Source organism: Carcharodon carcharias, chromosome 4, assembly GCF_017639515.1.
Source record: "Carcharodon carcharias isolate sCarCar2 chromosome 4, sCarCar2.pri, whole genome shotgun sequence".
Taxonomy (NCBI): domain Eukaryota; kingdom Metazoa; phylum Chordata; class Chondrichthyes; order Lamniformes; family Lamnidae; genus Carcharodon; species Carcharodon carcharias.
The window spans coordinates 24,987,009-25,012,271 of NC_054470.1; the positions used below are offsets into that span (position 1 = coordinate 24,987,009).

The 25,263-nt window shown below is 42.2% G+C and overlaps 1 protein-coding gene across 7 annotated transcripts in view; it reads left to right on the forward strand.

The window, feature by feature from the left end:
* Positions 1–1,996: 1,996 nt before the first annotated feature.
* Positions 1,997–25,263, forward strand: part of vps13a (vacuolar protein sorting 13 homolog A) — a 524,014-nt gene continuing 500,747 nt past the window's right edge. For all 7 annotated transcript variants that reach the window (XM_041186720.1, XM_041186723.1, XM_041186721.1 and 4 more), the window contains exon 1: positions 1,997–2,239. In XM_041186720.1, the coding sequence (XP_041042654.1) occupies positions 2,140–2,239 (100 nt within the window). In that variant the 5' untranslated portion in view covers positions 1,997–2,139. The remainder of the gene's footprint in view (positions 2,240–25,263) is intronic.

Below are 25,263 nucleotides of genomic sequence, written 5' to 3' on the forward strand. Positions count from 1 at the left end.
CTTCAAGATATGTATATCCTACATTTCTGCTTTCATCATTGCAATTCATTTTTGCACCCTTTCTAGTGTCTATGCTTACTTTAGAATATGGGACCAGAATTGTATAGGGTACTGCAGATGTGGGCTAACCAATGCTCGATAGAAATTTAACATAATTTTTCGACAATTCAATTCTACTGGGAATAAACCTTAGTTCTTGGTTTGCTTTTTAAATGGCCTTGGTTAATCAGATTCTCTACTTTTATTGATTTATTTATTAGTTTGGGACCTCTGTGAATCTCAATTCTTTGTACTAGGAAAACCAGAGCAGGCACCTTCTGATTTAAGGCCAGCCTGTTAAATTGGCAAGATTATTTGATACATTAATCATGAGACTAGTTTTAAAAGCTGGCATGCCACATTAAATTGCCGTTGTCCTCTTGGCCAGTCTTCTGGAATTGTGATAACTTGTGGGGAAGCTTCCCAGGGCTGAAGCTGTAAAAATGTGTGACAAGCTTTTGCTACTCTGGTGAACAGCAGCTATTCCTACATCATGGCTGTGGATGAATGCTGTGGAAATCTTAATTCTTCACAAGGCAACTCAGTCAGAATACAACAGACGTGCTGGGTTGAAAATATATGATGAAGGACTTCCTTGTCAACTTTCTAGGGAGTTCACCTTTGCAAAACAAGCATCGTTTTGAATGTTTGCCCAGTCCCTTTGAGGGCAATGCACCCAAACTACATATTAATGGCAACCATCTACATAACACTACTTGAGAGCAAGCAGTTTTATGTAGATGGTTCCCATTAATATCATGTATTGGGTAAAATAGACTGGGTAAACATTCAAAAATGCTGCAATACCAAGAGTCCATGAATAGTTTGTTTGTTTGTTTCATATCTTCACACTTTTTTCCCTTTGGGGAACAGTAGGAACAGTTGTAAGAAGATTATCAACCTGTTTGAACTTTTTTGCAGTTTCACCTCTTTGTGTTGACCAGTGTCAAATATATTTTTATTTCTAGATATGCCCCAGTTCTGGTGACTGGTGAAGAGACAGCTGGAAAATGGCCTCAGTCAGCCTTTTTATCCACATCAGTGGCACTACAATCAGGTTGTTAGAAGTTTGGGTCTTATCGTGACTAGCTCAAATAAATTATTTAAGACCAAAATTTAAGTGTGATCCTGCACTGCCCACTACCCACTATTAAAATAGTTTAATCCGAGGGTGTAACAATGCCATCTGAAATGGAGGGTGTAACAATGCCATCTGAAATGGAATAAAACAGAACATGCTGGAAAAACTCAGCAGGTCTGGCAGCATCTGTGGAGAGCGAAACAGAGTTAACGTTTCAAGTCGAATGTGACTGTGGAAGTAGATCCTGGTATCTTTCGGTGCCTATCTTCAATCTTTTTACAGGCAGAAAGACTTAATTGTACAAGGCCTGATATGCACTTTTAAGCTGCTTTATTTCACAACAAATTAAGATAAAAAAAAACAATTGTGATTGAACTCAGTTAGGTCCCAATTAGTACGGTTGCCCTTTACAGAATAATGAACTGCAAAAAAAAAGTTCAAACAGGTTGATACAACGCTTCAAAGTAGCAAAGGGTCATTTTGTTTGATTTAAAGTAATCCTGCAGGTTAATCTTCCGAACTTGGCCAAAGAATTGTCCTTGAAACTTGCAGATCAAAAATAAAACTGACTGTCAGTGAGCGCTCCTTGTGTTTAATCCTCTCATTCGGATAGAAAACCTGGGCTCCACAATGGCGATTTACAAAAAAAACCAGAGCTCGCCACACGGGTGAACAGCTCATTTTCACATCATTAACTCACGCCTGCTCCACCCGCTGCTGTTCCTCTCACCCCATCGGGCACGCGTAGGTGCGGGGAGCGAACCAAAAAGGCGGCGGCGGTCTGAGGTGACGCGCCCAACGTGAGCGCGCACGTCCGCCCCAAATGGTTTTCGGGAGTTGCCATTGGTCGAAATGAACGCGCGTCGCTCTTAAAGGGAGTGAGGCAGCGCGGCTCGCGCTAGTTCCGGTTCGCTGGGCGATCGTTGTGTTTTGAATTGCTGCATCGGGCTCGGGGGCTGGGCGCTCGTGCTGAGAAGAGGCAGCGGCTCCGGTGGGCCGAGAATGGTGATCGGGAGACGATGGTGTTCGAGTCTTTAGTGGTCGAGGTGTTGAACCGTTTCTTGGGAGATTACGTGGTGAACTTGGACACCTCGCAATTGCAATTAGGAATTTGGGGAGGTATAGTTTATGATCTGAGCGTCAGTTTTATGTACAGTGCCTGTATAACGTCCGGGTGTTTGACAAGTACCTGCGTGAGCAGCTGCTGTCACTGGGTGTGGATCTCGGCACCCTAGCGAGGGAGTGACCCACCCATTAGGATCCTGCAGTAAAATGCACCATGGCAGGCAATTTTGTTATTAATAAAACAATTGATTCAAGCACGTCTGCAATCAACCGATAAATGTCACTTTTGTGCATTGGTTATTAAAATGTTTCCTGGCTGTTGCAAAGGTGCAAGTAGCTTTTTGTGCAAATGCTATTTCGGGATTGCATGGCTTTATATTCACATTTCCAGTCCTAGCTACTGCACATGCATTAGTGAAACATTTACTGCTAATTGTCTATATTTAATTTGATAACGGAGGTGTACGGAGAACTTGGGGTATGTTTTAAACATGTCGCCCATGCATTATATAGCAGTCGGCACGATATCTGTTCATTCCGTTTTTATGCTTCTCCAATATATACAATGTGATGTATTAACTTAAATAAATGTCATCGTATACACATTTCATCCTTTTTGTAAAGGCGAATGTTGAAATAAAATTGAGCTACTAGATCGATTGAAGAAAAACAAGCGCGCATAAATATTCTCTTCAAACTTGTTACTGGCTAGTTAGTAGAAGAATGGCATATAATCCGAGTTGTAAACTTTGAAACCAAGGATTGGTGATTTATACAGCCTGAAATGTTTCTTTTTCATTTTCGCTGAGTGTTGTGCTTTCTTCTTTGCAGTTATTTATCTTTGTGGTGTTATTGCTGTCATTATGGCTACAGAGTTGTTATGGTTCTGTCAGATCACTGGAAAATATAAATCGTTGTTTTGCAGTTCTGATTGGAGTGGACCGTTTAACTGGCAAGTAGTATATGTTTTTAAAAAATCTTTCATTGATACTTAATATTCTATTGCCAGATAAGGGACACGGGCTGCTGAATGGTTTAAGCAGTCCGTAATGTCCTTGGGCCAGCATAAAGCAGGAAAAGCTTATTTTTGCTTTTAAGTGTGCGCTTATGGTTGTGCATACTTTATGTAAAGCAGCATGACTTCACCCTTAGGGAATGCATTGGAAGGATTTGTTTGCAATGAAATATTATGACAAAATATCTGGGAATTAGTACTTCTGCAAGCTTGACTAGTATTCAGGTTGCTGGAAGCACGTATCTTATGCTCAATTCATACATGTGAACTTAGATTGTATTGGAAGCAGTTCAGAAAAAGTTCACTCGGCTGATTACTGGGATGAAGGTGCTATCTTATGAGGAAATGTTGTGCTAGTTGGGCCTATACTCATTGGAGTTTAGAAGAATGAAAGGCAATCTTACGGAAGCATAAGATTGAGGAGCTTGACAGTGGATTTTGAGAGGATGTTTTCTCTTGTGGAGGAATCTAGAACTAGTGGGCACAGTTCCTTTTTTATTTAAGACTGAGAAGGATTTTCTTTTAGTAGTTTTCGGAATTCTCTTCCATAGAGTTGTGGAGGCAGGGTCATTGAATATATTCTAGGTTGAGTTAGACAGATTTTTGATTGACAATAGTTAAGGGCTATGGGGACAGACAGGCAAGAAAATGGAGCTAAGGCCACAATCAGATGAGCCATGATCTTATTGAATGGCAGAGTGGGCTGAATGGCCTACTCTTTTCTTATGATCTTATAGAATGATCCAAAAAGCTGACTTTGTTCAAAGCAGCCCTAGATGTAGGGTTGATGACACTTGAAGATAACAAGTTGAACTGAAAGCAGAATGGGACATAAGTTTGTTATAATTTTTGTTGGACATATCCAATATTGGTTGATTCCTAGTGAAAATTTAAACATTTACAACAATCCAACTGGTTGGTTATTCTATGTTCATACAATAATCATACAGCAATACTATCTCATTAGCCTTGCCAACCATGTCCTTAGCCCCATAAACCCATTAACCCATTTAAAATAAATTGTTAATGCCCCCATTAAATTGTGGTCAGAGGAATACAATATAAACATTAAGTGATTGTAAACAACAATTTCTAATTTTATTTTGTCCTTGACCCTGTTGAAAAATACATTTTATGTGGAACAAAAAGCATTAAACACTGCAACTACAAAATTCTACTAGTGACTCTTTTTTCATTGAGTGCTCTTGGGTAGTCATGACTTTCTACAGCACGGCGTTTGCAACCGTTTTGCTTTTACTTTACAACAGTGACTACCCCTTTCAATACAACTGACTGCAATACAAAACTACTTCATTGGCTGTAAAGAGTTTTGATGTTCCAAGGTTCTGTAAGGTGCTATATAAATGCAAGTCATTCATTCTTTCCTTCTGTCACTCCTTTTGATGTGGATGTTGACTATGCGATTGTAGATAATGTGAGTTGGTACATGATTAATATATGGCAATAAAGAAACATTTACAGATGCATATAAATCAACTGAATTCAGCTTTTATGTTAGAGAACATAATCACATTTTAAAAGGCCAATAGGTTTAACATTGCATAACAAAATTATAAAATAAATACAGATGGAGAAGCTATTGGCTATTTCAAATATTTTGGTGAATCATAGCATAGTAATTAAGCTACTGCATGAGTAAACTAGAGACCTGGACTAATAATCCAGAGATTTGAGTTCAAATCCATCATGTCAGTTGGGCATTGTAAATTCAATCTGGAATAACAAGTTGGTATCAGTTATGATGACTGTGAAGCTTCTAGATTGTTGTAAAAATCCATCTGGTTCACCATGTCCATTATGGAAGGAAATCTGCTGTCTTTATCTAGCCAGGCCTACCTGTCAATCTAGACCCACAGCAATGTAGTTGACTCTTAATTGCCCTCTGAAATGACACAGCAAGCCACTCGGTTGTATCAAACTGCTATGAAAAGGTCGAAGAAGAATAAAATGGGATGATCAACCTGGGCGTGACAAAGGCATATTTAGTTCAGTTGTCCTCACTAACATCTTGAGATTTGTGCCAATATTAGTCAAGCAACAGCCTGCCATGGTCATACCCACAGAACTGTACCTCTCACCCAATGTCCCAGCCATCTCATTCTTCAGTGTGTCCTGTCCCTCTGTCAGGATAGACTCACCAACAACGGCGACACAGTGATATAGTCATGAAGATGACTTGTAGAGACAAAGTTCCATCTTCATGCTGAGGCCACCTTCTATTGTTTGGTACTACCACTGTACTAAATGGGATAAATTTGGAGCAGATCTAGCATTTTAAAACTGGACATCCATGAGGTTCCATGGGCCATCAAAGGCAGCAGAATTATATTCCATAACAATCTGTAACCTCGTGGCCCGGCATATCCCCAATTTCTAGCATTATTGGAGAAAGCATGCCAGGATATAGTTAGAAATGAGACCTGATGAAACTACTGCCCAGGAGAACATGCATGTTAAACAACAGAAGCTGTGTGCTGCAGTCACAACTAAGTGATCCCATAACTAACAGATAAGATCAAAGTTTTGTGACATCCAGTCATGATTAGTAGTGGTCAGTTGAGCAACTAATGGAAGAAGGAGACTTCATGAGCAACCCATCCTCAATGATGGCAGAACCTAGCATATAGTGTCATTATGGCACATAAAGAGGCCCTTAGTCCATGCCAGCTCTCACTGGAGCACTCCAATCAGTCCCATTTCCCTGCTCTATTTCTATAGCCCTGCAAGTTTATTCCCCTCAGTGCCTATCTAATTTCCTTTTGAAATCATTGATTGTCTCTGCTTCCGCCACCACGCTTGTAGGCAGAGTTCCAGGTCATTACCACTTGCTGCATAAAAAGTGTTCTTCCTTGCATTCCCCTATATCTCTTGACCAAAGCCTTAAATTTGTGTCCCTATGACCTTGTACCATTAGCTAATGTGAACAACTTTTCTTTGTCTGATCTAAACCTGTCATGATGTTGTATACTGATATTGTATGCCTCTATCAAATCTGCATTGCTCCAAGTAGATCAAACCCAGCTTGTCAACCCTAACTTTGTGGCTAAAATCCCTCATCCCTGGAGCCATTCTGGTAAGTCTCCTCTGCACTCTTTCCAAGGACTCTCATTCTTTGTAAATGTGGTGATTAGAACTGGGCATAATATTCTAATTCTGGCCTAATCAAAAATATTTAAAGGATCAGCGTAACTTCACTGCTTTTGTATTTAATACAGTTAATCCTCACTTAAGGTTATTCCTAAAATTTTAAAAATTGGACAAGGACCTTATAAAATGGCTGAAGCTTTGTCTGTCTGTGACCCTCAAACGAAATAAGCAGTCTGGCAATATTAGGTAAACTCTCACCTTGTTAGCTCTGAGGAGACACTAACCTGTGGGCTGCACAAACTAAATTCAAAGAGAACTGTACAAAGGCCATCTGCATTTCCTAACCCATGTTAGCCAACCAGAGTTTACTTGTCTGCTAGAACAAAGGGCCCCATAACCTTCTGTTCAATTCTTGATGGTTAAATGTCTCAACCATCTTGAGGACCCAGATAAGGGATATTTAGCCCTTGTCAAAGAGAATGTGGAGAGGTGGGAGTCATTTAACATGGACGTCTTGCTTGTGGAGCCAGTTATATTCCTTTGCTGTACTGCATACTCAGTCTGCTGTTTACCAGCCTACAAGGAGACTCACCAGAAAAGGGACTCTGCCCAGGTCGAGTCTCTGGCCCCATCTACACTGGGCTGGAACTTCTGTGCTATCACCTACAAGACTGATTCATCTCTGCATGCCTACCTTATCGTGTGAAATCCACACCACCAGAAAAATGAATGAACCAGCATCGGTTTTCAGCCCGCTGACCTCTGTGAAGGATTACCTCATTGTACTTTGATTTGGGACTCTGGAACTCATGTGAAACAATTATTTTCTGTTGTCTTTGCCCTGTAAATCTTTCTTTTCTTTATCCATCTTTTTACTGTATGAATGCAAAGGGGCAACATTGCGACCTGCCTCTCACATTTTGAGTGTGTCTAAATAAAGTAATCCTTTGAGTGCATCCTATCTCAAGTTTGCTGTGGGGTTATTAGTGAAAATTGGATCACACCAAAACAATGGGGCTGGGGAATATGCCACCTCTTATAAAGGGAGAAGCAAATCAAAACGCCTTTCTGTTCATGGACGGGTTGTGAGAGGAGAAATTAGTCCTGTTTAAATTAACCCCCCCAATCATATCCATAATAATACCCTGTAAGTTAAAATACTTAGCTAAATTTCTATATTCATAAATCAAACAACTTTTAAAATAAATTTAAAGGAAATATACTAACTTATTTCACCAAAAATCCTGCTCCCCAAACCTCTGGCTCGCTGTCTCTCTCGCTCCGTCACTCTCCCAGTCATCAGACATCCTGCTCCCATTTGCCGCTTCCCTCTCCTGAACCCACACTGTGGCGAGGGCTTGGGTGATTAGTGGCAAGAGGCATGAAGAGCAGCTTTGAGTTGGAGGGTTGCAGAAGTAAGGGTTGGCAGCAACCGGGAGGTTTGGGAGCAGGAGTCAGCTCCATAATGGTGCCAAATGGGTGTCACAATCTTATGTCAGACCTGGCGTGAAACAATGTTAAAACAAAATTCCAGACTCTAAACGTGAATACTAGCCCATTAACTCTGCAACGTTAAAGAGTGACGAATATATATATGTATGAACCCCCAGGTTCTGCTGCCCCTGCACACACTTCAGAACTGTGCCAAGTCTATGTTGTTTCTCCCTATTGTTATGATCCCCAGCTGAGGTTATCACTGGACAAGCCCAATCTTTGGGTGGAACCCAGCTTGATAGATCTTAACTTATTTGTTTGTTTAAATACAAAGAGGGGGTAACTGAACAGAGTCACCGGACCCAGCTAATGAACTTTTTAACAGAAGCGTAAACCAGTTATTAAACAAGAAAAGATGAATTATATTACAATACTCCTTCACCCACAACTATACCTTTTTACAGATATATACAGATTTGTATGGATAACACAAGTTACAAAGCTATCTTATGCTCTAATGTTCACAGTAAATACACAGTTCATGTAAACCAATTCTGCATCCTGTGGTCAAACGCACCACATTCTGAAACCAAGTGATAGATGCCACCTCAATCAGACACTCTGGATCTCTTCTCAACTCCCCCCAGACACTTGTCACACCGTGAGCCAACTGGTCTCACTGCATTCCATCTTTCACACGAGGGTTTCCAATCTCCACTTTCCAAGAACTTGCCTTGGAATTTTCTCCCAACCAACGCTTTCTCTCAGATGCCTTCCACAAGGGTTCACCTCCAGGGTTTCGAACTCTCTTCCGATGTTCCTCTTCCCTGGGTCATCACATGCATTCAAGCTGTCTTCAATGCACTCTCTCTCACTGACTCGGCTGTCAACAGTATACCACAACTTCACATGCCCAAAGCAAAGAGTTGTAGACCTTCAGCTGTCTCTTTGGACCTTCTTGCCTCTTGCAAGCTTTTCTCGCTTTAAATCTGCTTTCTGCAGCTTTTGTCTCTCTAAATCTGAAGTTGGAGCCATTCTCCTTACCCCTCACTCTTAACTTCATTCACAGGACTGTTTCCAGGTTCCTGTCCTTCTTTGACTAGAAGGTCTGCTTGGGACTTTTCCATGTTTCTGTCTCTCTCCTTTGGCCTTGGGAACTTTTTAGCTCTTTTGGAAAATCTCCCACTCTGCAGTTCCCCTTCCAGTGTCCAGTCTCCAGTCTCTCGAGTCCTGGTTTCAAACTGAACTCAAAACTGCTGTTTCAGTAGTTTTTCTTGGGTATGTCTGTGGGAGGGATCTGCCTCTCTGGACCCCTGTTGCTTGGCAATAGCCCAGTTTCTCTACTCTTGTTTGTTTAATTTAGTTGCCACAGTCCTAAAACACTCATTAGAAATGCAGCCACCTTTTAAAGTGAAACTAAATCTCAATTTGACCTTTCTTAACACACTGATACAGAAATACAAATCAACTTTAAACATTAAAGCTAAAATTAATTCCTAACATCCACAAATGCAAACATAACTTACTTAAACTGTCTCTATTTCCTAACACTATCCCTTATGTCAAAATGCATCACCAAACACTTTCTGTATTAAATTCCATCTGCTGCTTGTCTGTTTGTTATGCTAGCATATCTATGTCCTGTTGTAGTCAATTGGTGCCAAGTTTGGTATCGTCATCACATTTTGAGGTTTTATTTTGTTCTCCAATGTCCCAAGTTATTTATATACACCAAAAAAAGTAGTTGTTCCTACACTGTCCCTTGGAAACATCACTGTCCACCATGCTCCAGTCTGGGGAAAAAAACAACCATTTACCACTACTCACTGTTTTCAGTTCTTAAGCCTATTTGGATCCAAGCTGACACTAACCCCCTCATTTCACAAGCTTCAGTTTTGTTAGCAAGCCTTTTTTATGGTACTTCGTCACACAGTTTCTTAAAATCCACGTAGACAACTTATATTGCATTTCCATCATCTATCTTCTCTGTTACTTCACCAAACAATTCAATCAGATTAGTCAAGCACGGTCTGCCTTCTAAAATCCATGCTGGTTCTCCTTTGTTAAATCAAACATCTCCTGTACCTGTTGATTTTTTTTTCCCCCCCTTGTTTGTTATGTCTAAGATTTTACCCACAATTGATGTTAAACTGAATAGCCTGTATTTACTAGGAATGCCCTTACACTCTTTCTTGAATTTGGGTGTCACATTTCCTCTGGCCTCTCTCTATATCTAGAGAAGATTGGGACATTAAGGCAAGCCCTTCCACCACCTCCACACCTCCTTGCTTTAGTAGCCGACCCCTGGCATCTGTAACTCTTTCGAGTACAAACCCGTTTCCATCTGTTTCAGATGAAGTTACATTGATTCATAGTTTGCCATTGTGAGATTTGAACTCTTGATACTCTTTTGAGTAAACCTGTTTCCATCTGTTTCAGATGAAGTTACATTGTTTCATAGTTTGCCATTGTGAGATTTGAACTCTTGATCTTGGGGTTACAAACCCAGTACCATAACCACTTGGCTATTTAGGCCAAGCCAATCATGCAGAAGAACCACTGAAATTCGAACTCAGGCTTGCCTGTTTACTAGACAACTGCTTTAACCAACTAAGCCACGGCGCCAAGCTCCCCGGCATCTGTTACTCTTTCGAGTACAAACCCGTTTCCATCTGTTTATTCAGATGAAGTTACATTGTTTCATAGTTTGCCATTGTGAGATTTGAACTCTTGATCTTGGGGTTACAACCTCAGTACCATAACCACTTGGCTATTTAGGCCAAGCCCTCCCCAGCGTCTGTAAGCGCATATTACCCTATTTGTCTTTAATTGGCTCCACCCTGCCTCTTGCCACCTGCTTGCTTATCACTCATATACTGGTAGAAGGCTTTTGGGTTCTCTTATGTTAACTGCCATTCTGTTCTTTCTATGCCAGTCTCATTTTCCTCTTCACTTCCCATCTCAACTTGGCCTGGTCCTTGGTAGAAGAGTACAAAAGGCATGCATTATACACCCTCTTTCTTTTTGTTTGTTCATATTCTCTATCTCCCTCATCATTAAAAGAGTCCTAGCTTTGCTTCTTCCCCTTGTTGGAACGTACCTAGTTTTCATGTTATACTTCTCCTTAAAGATCATCCATTGTTTCATTGCAGTTTTTCCTGTCAGTCTTTGATTCCATTTTACCCTGGTTGGATTCTCCTCTTATTCTTATGAGGTTAGCCCTCTTCCTATGTGGGAACTATAAACAAAGTAACCAAATTTACTGTGTGACCCTGGAATGAAGAAATTACCAACAAGATTTCACTTTTTGTAGCTTTTACTATAACAAGTCCTAACCAATGAAAAGTACACATGCCATTAGGTAAATGATATTTCAAATAAACAAATAAATTTCACTTTAAGTGATACAACAAATATACATGTTCTGCAGCCACAAGCATTCACATCACTCCCCACACAAACATGCACTACGTAGTTACACAGTTCTACAGTATTCATGCAGGGTGTGTTGGGATATGAGTATCGTTGGCTAGGCCAGCATTTTTCTTGCCCATCCCTAGTGGTCCTTGGTGGTAAGCCACCTTGAACCGGTACAGTCCATGTACTGTTTGGGAGAGAGTCCCAGGATTTTGACCCAGTAATAGTGAAGGAACAGCGATTTCATTCCAAGTGAGAATGGCATGTGGGGAACTTGCGGATGATGGCGTTCCCATGCACCTGCTAACCATGTGCCTCTAGGTCGTAGAGGTTATGAGTTTGGAAGGTGCTGTCGAAGAAGCCTTCGTGAGTTGTTGTAGTGCATCTTGTAGATGGTATATACTGCTGCCAACGTGCATCAGTGATTGAGTGAGTGGATGTTGGAGGTGGTAGACGGGGTACCAGTCAAGTGGGCAGCTTTGTCCTGGATGGTGTCGAGCTTCTTGAGAATTGTTGGAGCTGCACTCATCCGGGCAAGTGGAGAGTATTCCATTGCACTCTGACTTGTGCCTTGCAGATGATGGACAGGCTTTGGGGAGTCAGGAGGTGAGTTACTTGCTGTAGAATTGAGTCTCTGTCCGGCTCTTGTAGCCACAGTGTGTGGCTGGTCCAGTTCAGTTTCTGGTCAATGTTAACCCCCAGGATGTTGCTAGTGGGGGGATTCAGCAATGGTAATACCATTGAATGTCATGGGGAGATGGAGATGGTTGGATTCTCTCTTGTTGGAGATGGTCATCTGTCGTGGTACACAAGTACCAGGTAGTCAGGATTGTTGTCCGACAACCAGCTTTCACCTTTGAGTTTCAAAGGAGGATTATCGTCAGTAAGGCATACCTCTATGACCCCCTTCTACCTTGGGGCAGGACCATCCTAGTGGTGTAGCTTTCCAGATTTCCATTTCAGCCGACCAACCAGTAACACCCTGGTTCATGGTTTGGCCACTTCTGGGAAAATGCCCAGCTCTTTAGCAGCTCTGTGCTATTCTCACAGCTTTTTAGGTTTTGGATCTTTTTAGCCAGCTTGCACAGTACCTCCATGAGCCCCTGCCTCCTTTTCTGTCAAACAGAAAAACTTACCGCTTCCCAAGAGTGATTTGCTGCTTCTTCTCAAGAATTCTGTGTTCCTCTTTCTGTCTCTGTCTGCTTTCTCTTTGTGCAGATCACCTTCACCCTCCAGCTTTTTTGCGGCTTTCCTTTCTGTTTGCCAGCCACACGGCTTCTTTCTTAACTTCCTCCTTGTTAGTCAAGGATTGCCAGGTCACATGGGCCAACATTTTATTATCCAAGAAAGTTACAATTGATTCCTTTATAATTGATACAAGACCTTTCAAACATTCTTAAAAACAATCACAGATTCCACAGACATTTAAAAGAAATTAAAATTTTCTTTACATGCTTCTAGGTCAAAGGTTCCACTTTAGAATGTTCCTTGCTCTTCTCCCTTATGTATCTAAAGTTTATGATGATCACTATCACCCAAATATTCCAACACAAACACTTGGTTCATCTCATTTCCCAACACCAGATCCAGTAATGCCTTCTTCCCTAGTCCGATTGAGAACATACTGGTCAAGGAAGTTCTCCTGAACACATTTCAGAAATTCCTCTCATTCCTCTTGTTCCTTACCTATTACCCTAACATTAATTTATCTAAATCTCGATTAAGATAGTCTCCCAATATCACAACTGTATATTTCTTCTACACTTAGTGATTTTTTTTCCTACAGACTTGCTTTTCTATCTATCTCTCACCATTTGGAGGCCTGCTGAATACCCCCAGTAAGAAGATTTCCAAATGGATTCTGTCCTTGCTGTTGAAGGTCATCCTCTTTCAGGTCTTTGATACCACAGCTGGAATACTATTTGCAATTTTGGTCTCCATATTTAAGGAGGGATATACTTGCATTGGAGCAGGACAGGGAAAGTTTTTTAAAATTATTCTTTCAAGGGATATGGGCTTAGCTGCCTAGGCCAGCATTTATTGCCTATTCCTAATTGCTCCTGAGAAGGTGGTGGTATGCTGCTTTCTTGAAATGCTGCAGTCCATGTGGTGTGTAGGTACACCCACAGTGCTGTTAGGGAGGGGGGTTCCAGGATTTTGACCCAGCAACAGTGAAGGAACGGTGATATATTTCCAAGTCAGAATGGTGAGTGGCTTGGAGGCAAACTTCCAGGTGGTGATGTTCCCATGTTTCTGCTGCCCTTGTTCTTCTAGATGGCAGTGGTCGTGGGTTTGGAAGGTGTCACTGAAGGAGCCCTGGTGGGTTTCTGCAGTACGCCTTGTTGTTGGTGTACATCTGCCCCTGTGTGTCGGTGGTGGACGGAGTGAATGTTTGTGGATGGGGGGCTGATCAAGCAGGCTATGTCATCCTGGATGGTGTCAAATTCCTTGAGTGTTGTGGGAGCTGCACTCATTCGGGCAAGTGGGGAGCATTCCATCACATTCCTGACTTGTGCCTTGTAGATGATGAGCATGCTTTGGGGAGTCAGGAGGTGAGTTACTCGTTGCAGGATTCCTAGCCTCTGACCTGCTGTTGTAGCCACAGTATTTATATGGCTAGTCCAGTTCAGTTTTTGGTCACTGGTAACCCCCAAGATGTTGATAGGTTCACTAGGTTGGTCCCTGAGATGAGAGGGCTGCTCTTGTGAGAAACTGAGTAAATTGGGCCTATATTCTCTGGAGTTTAGAAGGATAAGAAGTGCTCATATTGAAGCGTACAAGATTCTGAATGGGCTTGACAGAGTAGACATTGAGAGGCGGTTTTCCCTAGCTGGGGAAATCTAGAACACCATCTCAGAATAAGGAGCTGGCCATTTAGGCCTGAGGTGAGGAGAAATTCCTTTACTCAGGTTTGTGAACTTTGGAATTCTCTACCCCAGAGGGTTGTGGATGCTGCATCATTGAATGCAGCATATTTAAGGCTGAGATGGACAGATTTTTGGTGTTTCAGGGAATTGGGGGATATGGGGAACGGACAGGAAAGTGGAATTGAGGCTGAAATCTGGCAGATCAGACTCGACAGGCCATATGGTTTACTCCTGGCTCCATTTCCTTATGTTCCAACATTACAATGTCATCTTTAATCAGTTCTGCCACTATCCTTTTTGAATACTTTGGGTCCTTGGAATATTAAGGACCCAGCCCCCACCATTTTTTAACCCATGACATTGTGTGCCCACGTGGCTATTTGTGCTTTTGGCTCACAAACTGTATTTACGGTGCTGTGTGCTTACATATGTGCTTTCTGAACCTGTCATTGTATTCCTCATAGTCTTTCTTAATCTGCTATCTAACTTGGTACTACTTCCTTTTCTAGTACAACCCAACACTTTGCTTCTTTATGCACCTTTATTCTTCTTTTCTAATTCTATATGCGGATGCCCATCCTCCTGACAATTTAGTTTAAACCCTCCCCAACTATACGAGCGAACCTCCCTGCGAGGGCATTGGTTGAGTTCTGGTAAGGTGCAACCCATCCATTTTGAATAGTGCCTCCTGTCCCAGAACTGGCTCCAATGCCCTAAGAATCTGAAGCCCTCCCTTCTGCACCATGCCTCAAACCACACATTGGTCTTCCCTATCTTCCTATTTCTACTCTCATTGGTGCATGTACTGGGGGTAATCCAGAGATTTTTATCTTTGAGGTGTTACTTTTTAACTCCATCCCTACTGCTAAAAGTCTGACTGTAGTACCTCAGTACTTGCCTTCTATGATGTTGGTACTGGCATGTACCACAACTTCTGTCTCACTGCCTTTACTCTAAGAATATTTTGCACCTTTTTGGTGATGTCCTTTACCATGGCACCAGGGAGGAAACTCAACATGCAGGCCTCACAATGGTTACAGAAATGCCTGTCTGTCTGTCTGTCTGCCTGACTATGAAATCTCCTATAACAACTGCATTTCTATTCTTTGCTGTTTCCTCTTGTGCAGTCTCTTGGTCTGGCCTCCACTTCAAGGTGTCAATACTTCCAGCAGTCTCCAGCTGAGTACTGGCTTGAGAGTGACACATACCTCAAGATTCCTGCACTTCCTGCCTTTTCCTAGACTTCCAGATGACCACCTATCTACTGTTTGAACTCAATCTGCCTATGGGATGGCCACTCCTGCAATGCATAATCCAGGAAATACTCAGCCTCTCTGCTCCACAGTAATTACAGCTGCTCTCAAGCTTGGGAACCCTAATCTTGAGGTGAAACAACTGGAGAAACCTCCGACAGCCATGCTCCCCCAAGATGCATGAGGTGTCCTGAAGCACCCATGTAACCCAGGAATTGCAAGTAACAGGTCTCTGCTTGCCCATCAGTGATCTTAAAAAAAAAGAAAAGCAATGTGCCACAGACAAGGCTGAAGTGTTTGCACTTTTGGCTGAAGATGGTTGCAGTGTGGATGATTCATCTCTGCCTTATCCTGAGGTCCCCAACATCACAGATGCCATTTTTCAATCAATTTAAGATCAAGAAATGGCTGAATGAACTAGATAACAATAAAAGCTGTGGGCACTGGTAACATCCTGGCAGTAATACTGAAGACTTTATGCTGCAGAACTAGCTGCACCCCTAACCAAGCTGTTGCAGTAAAGATACAACACTGCCACCCATCCGATTAATTGGAAAATTTTCTCTGTTATGACCTTTCCAGAAAAAGCAGGACCAATCCAATCTAGCCAATTGCTATCCAATCATCAGCAAAATGATGGAAGATATTGATGATCAATGCTTGATGATCAATGCTTGATGATCAATGCTTGACACCATCCATTACCTTAAATATTTACTCCCTCCACCACTGGTGCACCACGGCTGCCCTGTATACCACCTACAAGATGTGCTGCAGCAATTCCCCAAGACTTATTGACAGCAGTGCTCCAAGCCTGCAACCTCAGCACTGAGTAGAACAAGTGTAACAGGTGCAAGTTCCCTTGTAGACCACAATTTATCCTGACTTGGAAATATTTTACCATTCCTTCACTGGGTGAAAGTCCTGGTGTTCCCTCCTGAACTGCACTGTGGAGTATCTTCACTACACAAACTGCAGCAATTCTAGAATATAATTCACCATTTTCTTGAGGGCAGTTAGGGATGGGTAGTAATGCTGGCTTTACCAGTGATCTGCACATCCCACAAATAAAAAGAAAATTCAACTATAAATACCCTACATTGCTCCATCACTGTATCCAACTGATACTCATTTGGTAGTACAGAACTTGAGTATTACTGAAAAAAGAGACATGTCAAAGCTTGTACTCATCAGGACAGTTGCAAGAATACCAATATAAGGGGAACACAATTTATACTGTATGAGAAGAGGGGGCCGATTGACTGGCAGGTGGACTCTGAATCCACTTAGTGGACTCACTACAGTATAAATTGTTATACTGTAACAATTTACAGTTTGTACTCATACAGTATAAATTGTTGCGTTCTCCTTATATTGGTATTCTTACAACTGTCCTGATGGAAAAATAAAGCTTCAACATGCCGTGTTCTTTCAGCAATACTCAAGTATCCAACAATTTCTAAAATGTTGTCAGGGTTTGGACATCCACTAACCTACTTTGGAAGTGCATTTTAAATGTAAAGTCCTCTGGGGTGCAATTCATATTCCTAGTGAAGAGCTTTAAGCAACAAAAGTGCATTTTGGAGAATTTGAATGTGGACAATGTTTACCTCCATGCTTGAGTTTACTGAAATGTACTTTCTTGTCAAAGCTCTGCATCAGTTTAGAAAATGGAGCCTTTTAGACAAAGAAGGATTTCTTAATTACCCCACATTTGACTTTTAATTATTTGAGCTTTGTCCTAAAACGGTGATTTAGTTTGAAAATGTGCTCTTTTCTTTGTTTCTGTCTTGTTTCCTCCTTTATGTCTTTGGCAACAGACCCTGACTTTGTGCTCGAGATGTGGTCTAATCAGAGCAGGCAACTCTCTCTATGTTCTGCTGAAACAGAATTACCTGGAAAAACTCAGCAGGTCTGGCAGCATCGGTGGAGAAGAAAAGAGTTGACGTTTTGAGTCCTCATGACCCTGCAGCAGAACTGGGTGAATCCAAGGAGAGGGGTGAAAAATAGGCTGGTTTAAGGTGGGGCTGTTGGGTGGGGGGAGAGAAGTGGAGGGGGGTGGTGTGGTTGTAGGGACAAGCAGATAGGAGCAGATAATCAAAAGATGTCACAGACAAAAGAACAAAAGAACTCAGAGGTGTTGAAGTTGGTGATATTATCTAAATGAATGTGCTAATTAAGAATGGATGCTAGGGCACTCAAGGTATAGCTCTAGTGGGGGTGGGGGGAGCATAAAAGATTTAAAAATAATGGAAATAGGTGGGAAAAGAAAAATCTATATAAACTATTGGAAAAAACAAAAGGAAGGGGGAAGAAACAGAAAAGGGGTGGGGAAGGAGGAGGAGGGAGTTCAAGATCTAAAGTTGTTGAATTCAATATTCAGTCCGGAAGACTGGAAAGTGCCTAGTCAGAAGATGAGGTGCTGTTCCTCCAGTTTGCGTTGGGCTTAACTGGAACAATGCAGCAAGCCAAGGACAGACATGTAGGCAAGAGAGCAGGGTGGAGTGTTAAAATGGCAAGCGACAGGGAGGTTTGGGTTATTCTTGTAGACAGACCGCAGGTGTTCTGCAAAGAGGTTGCCCAGTTTACGTTTGGTCTCTCCAATGTAGAGGAGACCGCATTGGGAGCAACGAATGCAGTAGACTAAGTTGGAGGAAATGCAAGTGAAATGCTGCTTCACTTGAAAGGAGTGTTTGGGCCCTTGGACAGTGAGGAGAGCGTGAAGGGGCAGGTGTTGCATCTTTTGCATGGGCATGGGGTGGTGCCATAGGTGGGGGTTGAGGAGTAGGGGGTGATGGAGGAGTGGACCAGGGTGTCCCAGAGGGAACGATCCCTATGGAATGCCGCCGAGGGGGGGGTGAAGGGAAGATATGTTTGGTGGTGGCATCATGCTGGAGTTGGCGGAAATGGCGGAGGATGATCCTTTGAATGCGGAGGCTGGTGGGGTGATAAGTGAGGACAAGGGGGACCCTATCATGTTTCTGGGAGGGAGAGGAAGGTGTGAGGGCGGATGCACGGGAGATGGGCTGGACACGGTTGAGGGCCCTGTCAACGACCGTGGGTGGAAAACCTCGGTTAAGGAAGAAGGAGGACATGTCAGACTTGCCACTTCACCATGGACGTCCAATCCCTCTAAACCTCCATCCCCCACCAGGATGGTCTGAGGGCTCTCAGCTTCTTCCTCGAACAGAGGCCCGAACAATCCCCCATCCGCCACTGCACTCCTCCATCTGGCTGAACTTGTTCTCACACTGAACAATTTCTCCTTTAACTCCTCTCACTTCCTCTAAATAAAAGGTGTGGCTATGGGTACCCACATGGGCCCCAGCTATGCCTGTTTCTGTATGGGGTTTGTGGAACATTCCTTGTTCCAGTTCTACTCCGGCCCCCTCCCACAACTCTTTCTCCGGTACATCAATGATTACTTCGGTGCTGCTTGATGCTCTCGTCAGGACTTGGGAAAAATTTATTAATTTTGCTTCCAATCTCCAGCCCTCCATCATTTTCACGTGGTCCATCTCTGACACTTCCCTTCCCTTCCTTGACCTCTCTGTCTCAATCTCTGGTGATAGACTGTCCACCAATATTCATTACAAGCCTACTGACTCCCACAGCTACCTTGACTACAGCTCCTCACACCCCGCTTCCTTTAAGGACACCATCCCATTCTCTCAGTTCCTTCGCCTCCGTCGCATCTGTTCTGTTTGTGGATTTTGTTTCCAGGACTGTCACTGACCTCATCTCCTCTGGAGATCTTCCACAGCTTCCAACCTGATAATCGCCCAACCTCGGACGGGCCGCTTCTACCTCCTACCCAAAATCCACAAACAGAACTGTCCCGGTAGATCGATCGTGTCAGCTTGCTCCTGCCCCACGGAACTCATTTCTCGTTATCTTGACTCCCTTCTCTCTCCCCTTGTCCATTCCCTTCCCACCTACATCCGTGATTCCTCTGACACCTTACGTCACATCAACAATCTGTTCTGATGATGCTACCTTCAAAAACAGTTACACTGACATGTCCTCCTTCTTCCTTAACCGAGGTTTTCTACCCACGGTCGTTGACAGGGCCCTCAACCGTGTCCGGCCCATCTCCCGCACATCCGCCCTCACGCCTTCTCCTCCTTCCCAGAAACATGATAGGGTCCCCCTTGTCCTCACTTATCAACCCACCAGCCTCCGCCTTCAAAGGATCATCCTCTGCCATTTCTGCCAACTCCAGCATGATGCCACCACCAAACACATCTTCCCTTCACCCCCCCCCCCCCCCCCCCCGCCAGTGGCATTCCATAGGGATCTTTCCCTCCCTAACCCTTCCCTACTCCTCAACCCCCACCTATGGCACCTCCCCATGCCCATGCAAAAGATGCAACACCTGCCCCTTCACTTCCTCTTTCCTCATTGTCCAAGGGCCCAAACACTCCTTTCAAGTGAAGCAGCATTTCACTTGCATTTCCCCCAACTTAGTCTACTGCATTCGTTGCTCCCAATGTGGTCTCCTCTACGTTGGAGAGACCAAACGTAAGCTGGGCGACCGCTTTGCAGAACACCTGCGGTCTGTCCACAAGAATGACCCAAACCTCCTTGTCGCTTGCCATTTTAACACTCCACCCTGCTGTCTTGCCCACATGTCTGTCCTTGGCTTGCTGCATTGTTCCAGTGAAGCTCAATGCAAACTGGAGGAACAGTACCTCATCTTCCGACTAGGCACTTTACAGTCTTCCGGACTGAATATTGAATTCAACAACTTTAGATCTTGAACTCCCTCCTCCTTCCCCAATATCTTTCTGTTTCTTCCCCTTTCCTTTTGTTTTTTTCCAATAATTCATATAGATTTTTCTTTTCCCACCTATTTCCATTATTTTTAAATCTTTTATGCTCCCCCCACCCCCACTAGAGCTATACCTTGAGTGCCCTAGCATCCATTCTTAATTAGCACATTTGTTTAGATAATATCACCAACTTCAACACCTCTTGTGTTCTTTTGTTCTTTTGTCTGTGACATCTTTTGATTATCTGCTCCTATCACTGCTTGCTTGTCCCTACAATCACACCACCCCCCTCCACTTCTCTCCCCCACCCAACACCCCCCCCTCCCACCTTAAACCAGCTTATATTTCACCCCCGCTCCTTGGATTCACCCAGTTCTGCTGAAGGGTCACGACAACTCGAAACGTCAACTCTTTTCTTCTCCGCCGATTCTGCCAGACCTGCTGAGTTTTTTTTTGGTAATTCTGTTTTTGTTTTGGATTTCCAGCATCCGCAATTTTTTGTTTTTATCTCTACATTCTGCTGTTCTGACTGTGTAGTTCAGCACTCAGTTTGCTTGGTTGATGACTGCTCTGCAGGATTAGGTATGTTGAACATTGCAGTAGTACACTGAGGTAAAGTTCTGAAAAGACTTAAAAAAAAATAGAAATACAGGTGATGATTTTTTTTGCAAACCATGGTAGTTCTGTCAATACAAATAATGGTAAGTAATGCATCCTCTTAAGTGGCTGTTTTGTTGAAGAAGTCACAAGACAGCAATTTTGTATGCCAGAGCAAATCCCTTTGAAGAAAGCAAAACATTTAGCAGATCATTTTCAAATGCTGCATTTTAATTGGGGGCAAACACAGTCTCATAACTGACTATCAGAAACTATTGTTCAATTTCAAACCTTTCTGCCTTAAATTCATGTGAAAGCAACAGTGGGAGAAAGCAATACCTGATAGAACTGCAGTTCACCAGAACCAATGCTTCAGTCATTTAGCTCTAACCATTTTAAGTTGTGACCTCTGACCAATCTGGTTCTGACATGCACCAGTCTTACTCTCCAAGATCGCAACTCCCAAACCTAGTGGGTAAATGATTTTTCATATCATAAGCTGATAAATTAATTGATGTGCAAATGCATCAATGGGAATTATAGTGCTTTGGTCAAATAAAATGTCAGTGCTCTTCTAAAGGAAGACCTTCTATGCTTTTCCCATAAAAGAGAATTTCAAAGTCCTCTATAGGCATATAAGTGGTAACAGGGTGGTAAAAGTAGGAGTAGGGCCGATTAGGGACCAAAAAGGGGATTTACGCATTGAGGCAGAGGACATGGCTGAGGTATTAAATGAACACTTTGTATTTGTCATCACCAAGGAAGAAGGTAATTCAGACATTAAAAGAATTAAAATTTATAAGGAGAAAGTATTGGATAGTCTGTACATAATGTTGACAAAGCACAAGGACCAGATAAGATGCATCCAAGGATACAGAGGGAAGTGAGTGGAAATTATGGAGGCATTGGCCATAATTTTTCAGCCTTCCTTAGACTCAGAGGACTTGGGCTGGAGGAAGGTTTATAGTGGAGTTTCCAGTGTGGGGACCTTTGCTTTTCTTGATTTTATTTAAATATAAAAATGACCTAGACCCAGGTGTACAGGGCACAGTTTTAAAATTCGTGAATTATACGAAACTTCAAAGCATTCTGAACTGAGGGGGGTAGTGTAGAACTTCAAAAGGACATACACAAGTTGGTGTATAGGTGGCAGATGAAGTTCAATGCAGAGAAATACAAGGTGATTCATTTTGGTAGGAAGAACATGGAGAGATGATATAAAATAAAGGGTACAACTCTAAAGGGGGTACAGGAGCAGAAGGATCTGGGTGTATGTATATACATCATTGAAGATGGCAGGACAGGTTGAGAGTGGTTAAAAAAGCAATAGTATCCTAGGCGCTGTGAATAGGGATATAGATTACAAGAGCAAGGAGGTTATGCTGAACATGTATAAGGCACTTGTTTGGCCTCAGCGAGAGCATTGTGCCCAGTTCTGGGAGTTGTACTTTAGGAAGGATGTGAAGGCATTGAAGAGTGCAGATAAGATTCACGATAATGGCTCCAGATAAAAATAACTTCAGTTATGAAGGTAGATTGGAGAAATTGGGACTGTTCCTTAGGGAAAAGAAGGCTGAGAGGGGATTTAATAGAGGTATTCAAAATCATGAGGGGTCTGGACAGAATTGATGAGGAGCAACTGTTACCATTTGTGAAAGAATCGAGAACAAGAGGGTACGGATTTAAAGTAATGTGTAAAAGAAGCAAAAGCGATGTGTGAACAAGTTTTTCTCACAATGAGTGGTTAAGGTCTGGAATGCACTGCCTGAATGTGGTTCAACTGAGGCATTCAAAAGGAAACTAGACTTGTTTTTGGGCAAAAGTATAATGATTTTCATAATATTTTTGATTTATTGTGAAGTAGATTTATGGGGGTATGTGTAGATAGTTCCGTCAGTGTGACTTAATTCCATTTGGAATCAAGTAGACTGCAAGCTTGAAATCATCAAAAGAAGCTAGGTGTAGAAATGTGCTTCATGTGCTAATGAGTAAACATCGATGCTGCCTTTGCATGTAAGGTGTGAAAGGAATTTGCATTTTTAGATAAATGAAGGGATTGTTGGATTTCAAAAGGATCTTAGACTGTTTACAACTAGACAGATAAGCCAGGCTAAGGAATGTGTTTATTTTTCCCAGAGGTTATTGACAATATTGGCAACATGAAAGTTTTTATATTGAGGAAGATATAGCTTTAAAGACATACAGAACAATAGAATTTACATATTAAATAGAGGGAAACATATATAAAGGAGAATGAAAGGCAATGGGGAAGGCCATGTAAGATCTAATGGGAGTGTGTGAAACAACCTTCAAGAAGTCTCCAGCCATTTATGCAGAAGTTTGCTATGTAAAGTGACTGAAGTTTGGAAAAAACCGTTTGGAATTCCACTGCAAAGTGGGTATTGTGTTAACTTGCTGGTTGTGTTTTAAAATCTATTTAGGACTGTTGCCTTAAAGGGGGGTGTGTAATTGGGTGTCGGATCAATTCAAAAGTTTAGGATTTGATATAGTATTAAGTAACTGTAGTCTTATGTATGTACTTGAAATCTTTTAATATTTTAATTTAATTTTTAAAAAATCTCTAAAGGTCTTGGTGGGCTTATTACTTCTGAATTCAATGCACACATCTTCTCATAATAAATAAAAATTGCAAAACCATTGTGATAACACAACCAAGCTTCCTTTGTGGATTTGGTCTGCCTGGCACACATCATTTACCGTGTCATAACATTTGAATTCAGTGCACGCATCTTCTTGTAATAAATACAAATTGCAAAACCGTTGTGATAGCATGACCAAGTTTCCCTTGTGGATTTGGGCTGCCCGGCACACGTCACCTGCCATGTCATAACATTTGAAAAAGAACAATGTATAGGGAGAAGGCAGGCAAATGGCGCTAAGGAAATTGCTCGTGCAGAGAGCTGATGCTGACACGATGGGGCGAATAGCTGTCTCCTGTGTTGTAACTATTTTGTGAAATTCTGTGGGGGCTGAGAGGGGGAAGAGAAATGTAATGCTGCTGTTGATAAACAGCCTAGTCTGCAAATCGGTTTGGTAGTGGTATAGGCTCCTGTATTAGCTGAAACCTACAAAAGAGAGGTGTACATTTTCAGACTTAAATGATCATTCCAGATACATGTTCCATTAATCAGCCAAACCATTGAACAGCAACAATATTCTACTATTCTGGCTGTATAGTTTAGATAGGTAATTTTTGAGAAGTTGATGTATTTTGTAAAATTTTGCTTTTCAAGGTGATCAGCAGTACTGGAATAAAACATCCTTCAGCTCATGCATGCAATGGCTGTATTAAGTAGTCACAGATCAAATGGCTAAATTTTAAAAATGGAAATTGAAAGTCAAATCAGGAAATACTGAAAGTACACAAGATTCGTCAGCATATGAAAAGAAAAAAAATTAACACTTTGAGTACAGATCAAATGTTGGGAGAATTAACCTGTCTTTGCTTTTCAGATATTAATAAATATTTTGTATATTTCTAATCTTTTGTGTAATAAGTTAAGTATTGAAACTTTCCATTCTTCAGCAATAAGATTAGGAATTTTAGTGATCAGCGTCTATTGCACCTGCATGACATGTTCCTTGATTTAAACTCTGGTCCCAGGGATCACTGGACAATGCGAGGATGAGACTTCGCAAATTGAAACTGTGGTCAATATGTATAGCCAAACAAAAGTGGTTTCCCTGATTCTGTGTGGTGAGATAATGGTGGAGTTACTAGTGGAACACAAGAGTGGTGATGCCAGTTGGTGAATCTGGAATTCAGATGGGCCGTCTTTGGCCTGTATGTAACGGTAAATAAAATGTTAAAATTTTTTGCAGTATTTCAGAAACACAATAGATCTGGATGTTGTGAATAAGCATATCTAATGTGTACTCATTTGATACAATCAGTTAGTACTTTGCAGATCCTACCTACGTGTCTGCATTCACAGATAGATATTGGCATGAGACAGGCTATAGATCCCGGTACCACTCCAGTTGTTGTCCTGCTGTTGTTGCTGCAAGCTGAAGCAGTTCTTAAGTTTTGTATTTATTCATTCATCAGTTGTGGGTGAAGTTGGCAAGGCCAGCATTATTGTCCATCCCTGATTGTTCTTGAAGATGGCAGTGAATAGTAGTCAATGTGGTGAAGGTGGCCCCAGAGAGCTGTTAGATAGGGCATCGCTGGCTAGGCCAGCATTTGCTGCCCATCCCTAATGGCCCTTGGGAAGTGGTGGGCCACCTTCTTGAACCGCTGCAGTCCATGTAGTGTCTGTTATGGTGTTAGGAAAGGCATTCCAAGATTTTGATCCAGTGACAGTGAAGGAACAGTGATATAATTCCAAGTCAGCATGTTGTGTGGCTTTGAAGGGAACTTGCTGGTGTTGGTGTTCCCATGCATCTACTGTCCATGTCCTTCTAGGTGGTAGAGGTCACTGGTTTGGAAGGTGCTGTAGAAGGAGGCTTAGTGAGTTACTGCAGTGCATCTTGTATATGGTACACACTGTTGTGTTGAAGTTGGTGGATGTGGTGCTGATCAAACAGGTCTTTGTCCTGGATGCAATGAAGCTTTTCGAGTGTGATTGCAGCTGTATTCATCCAAGTGAGTGGA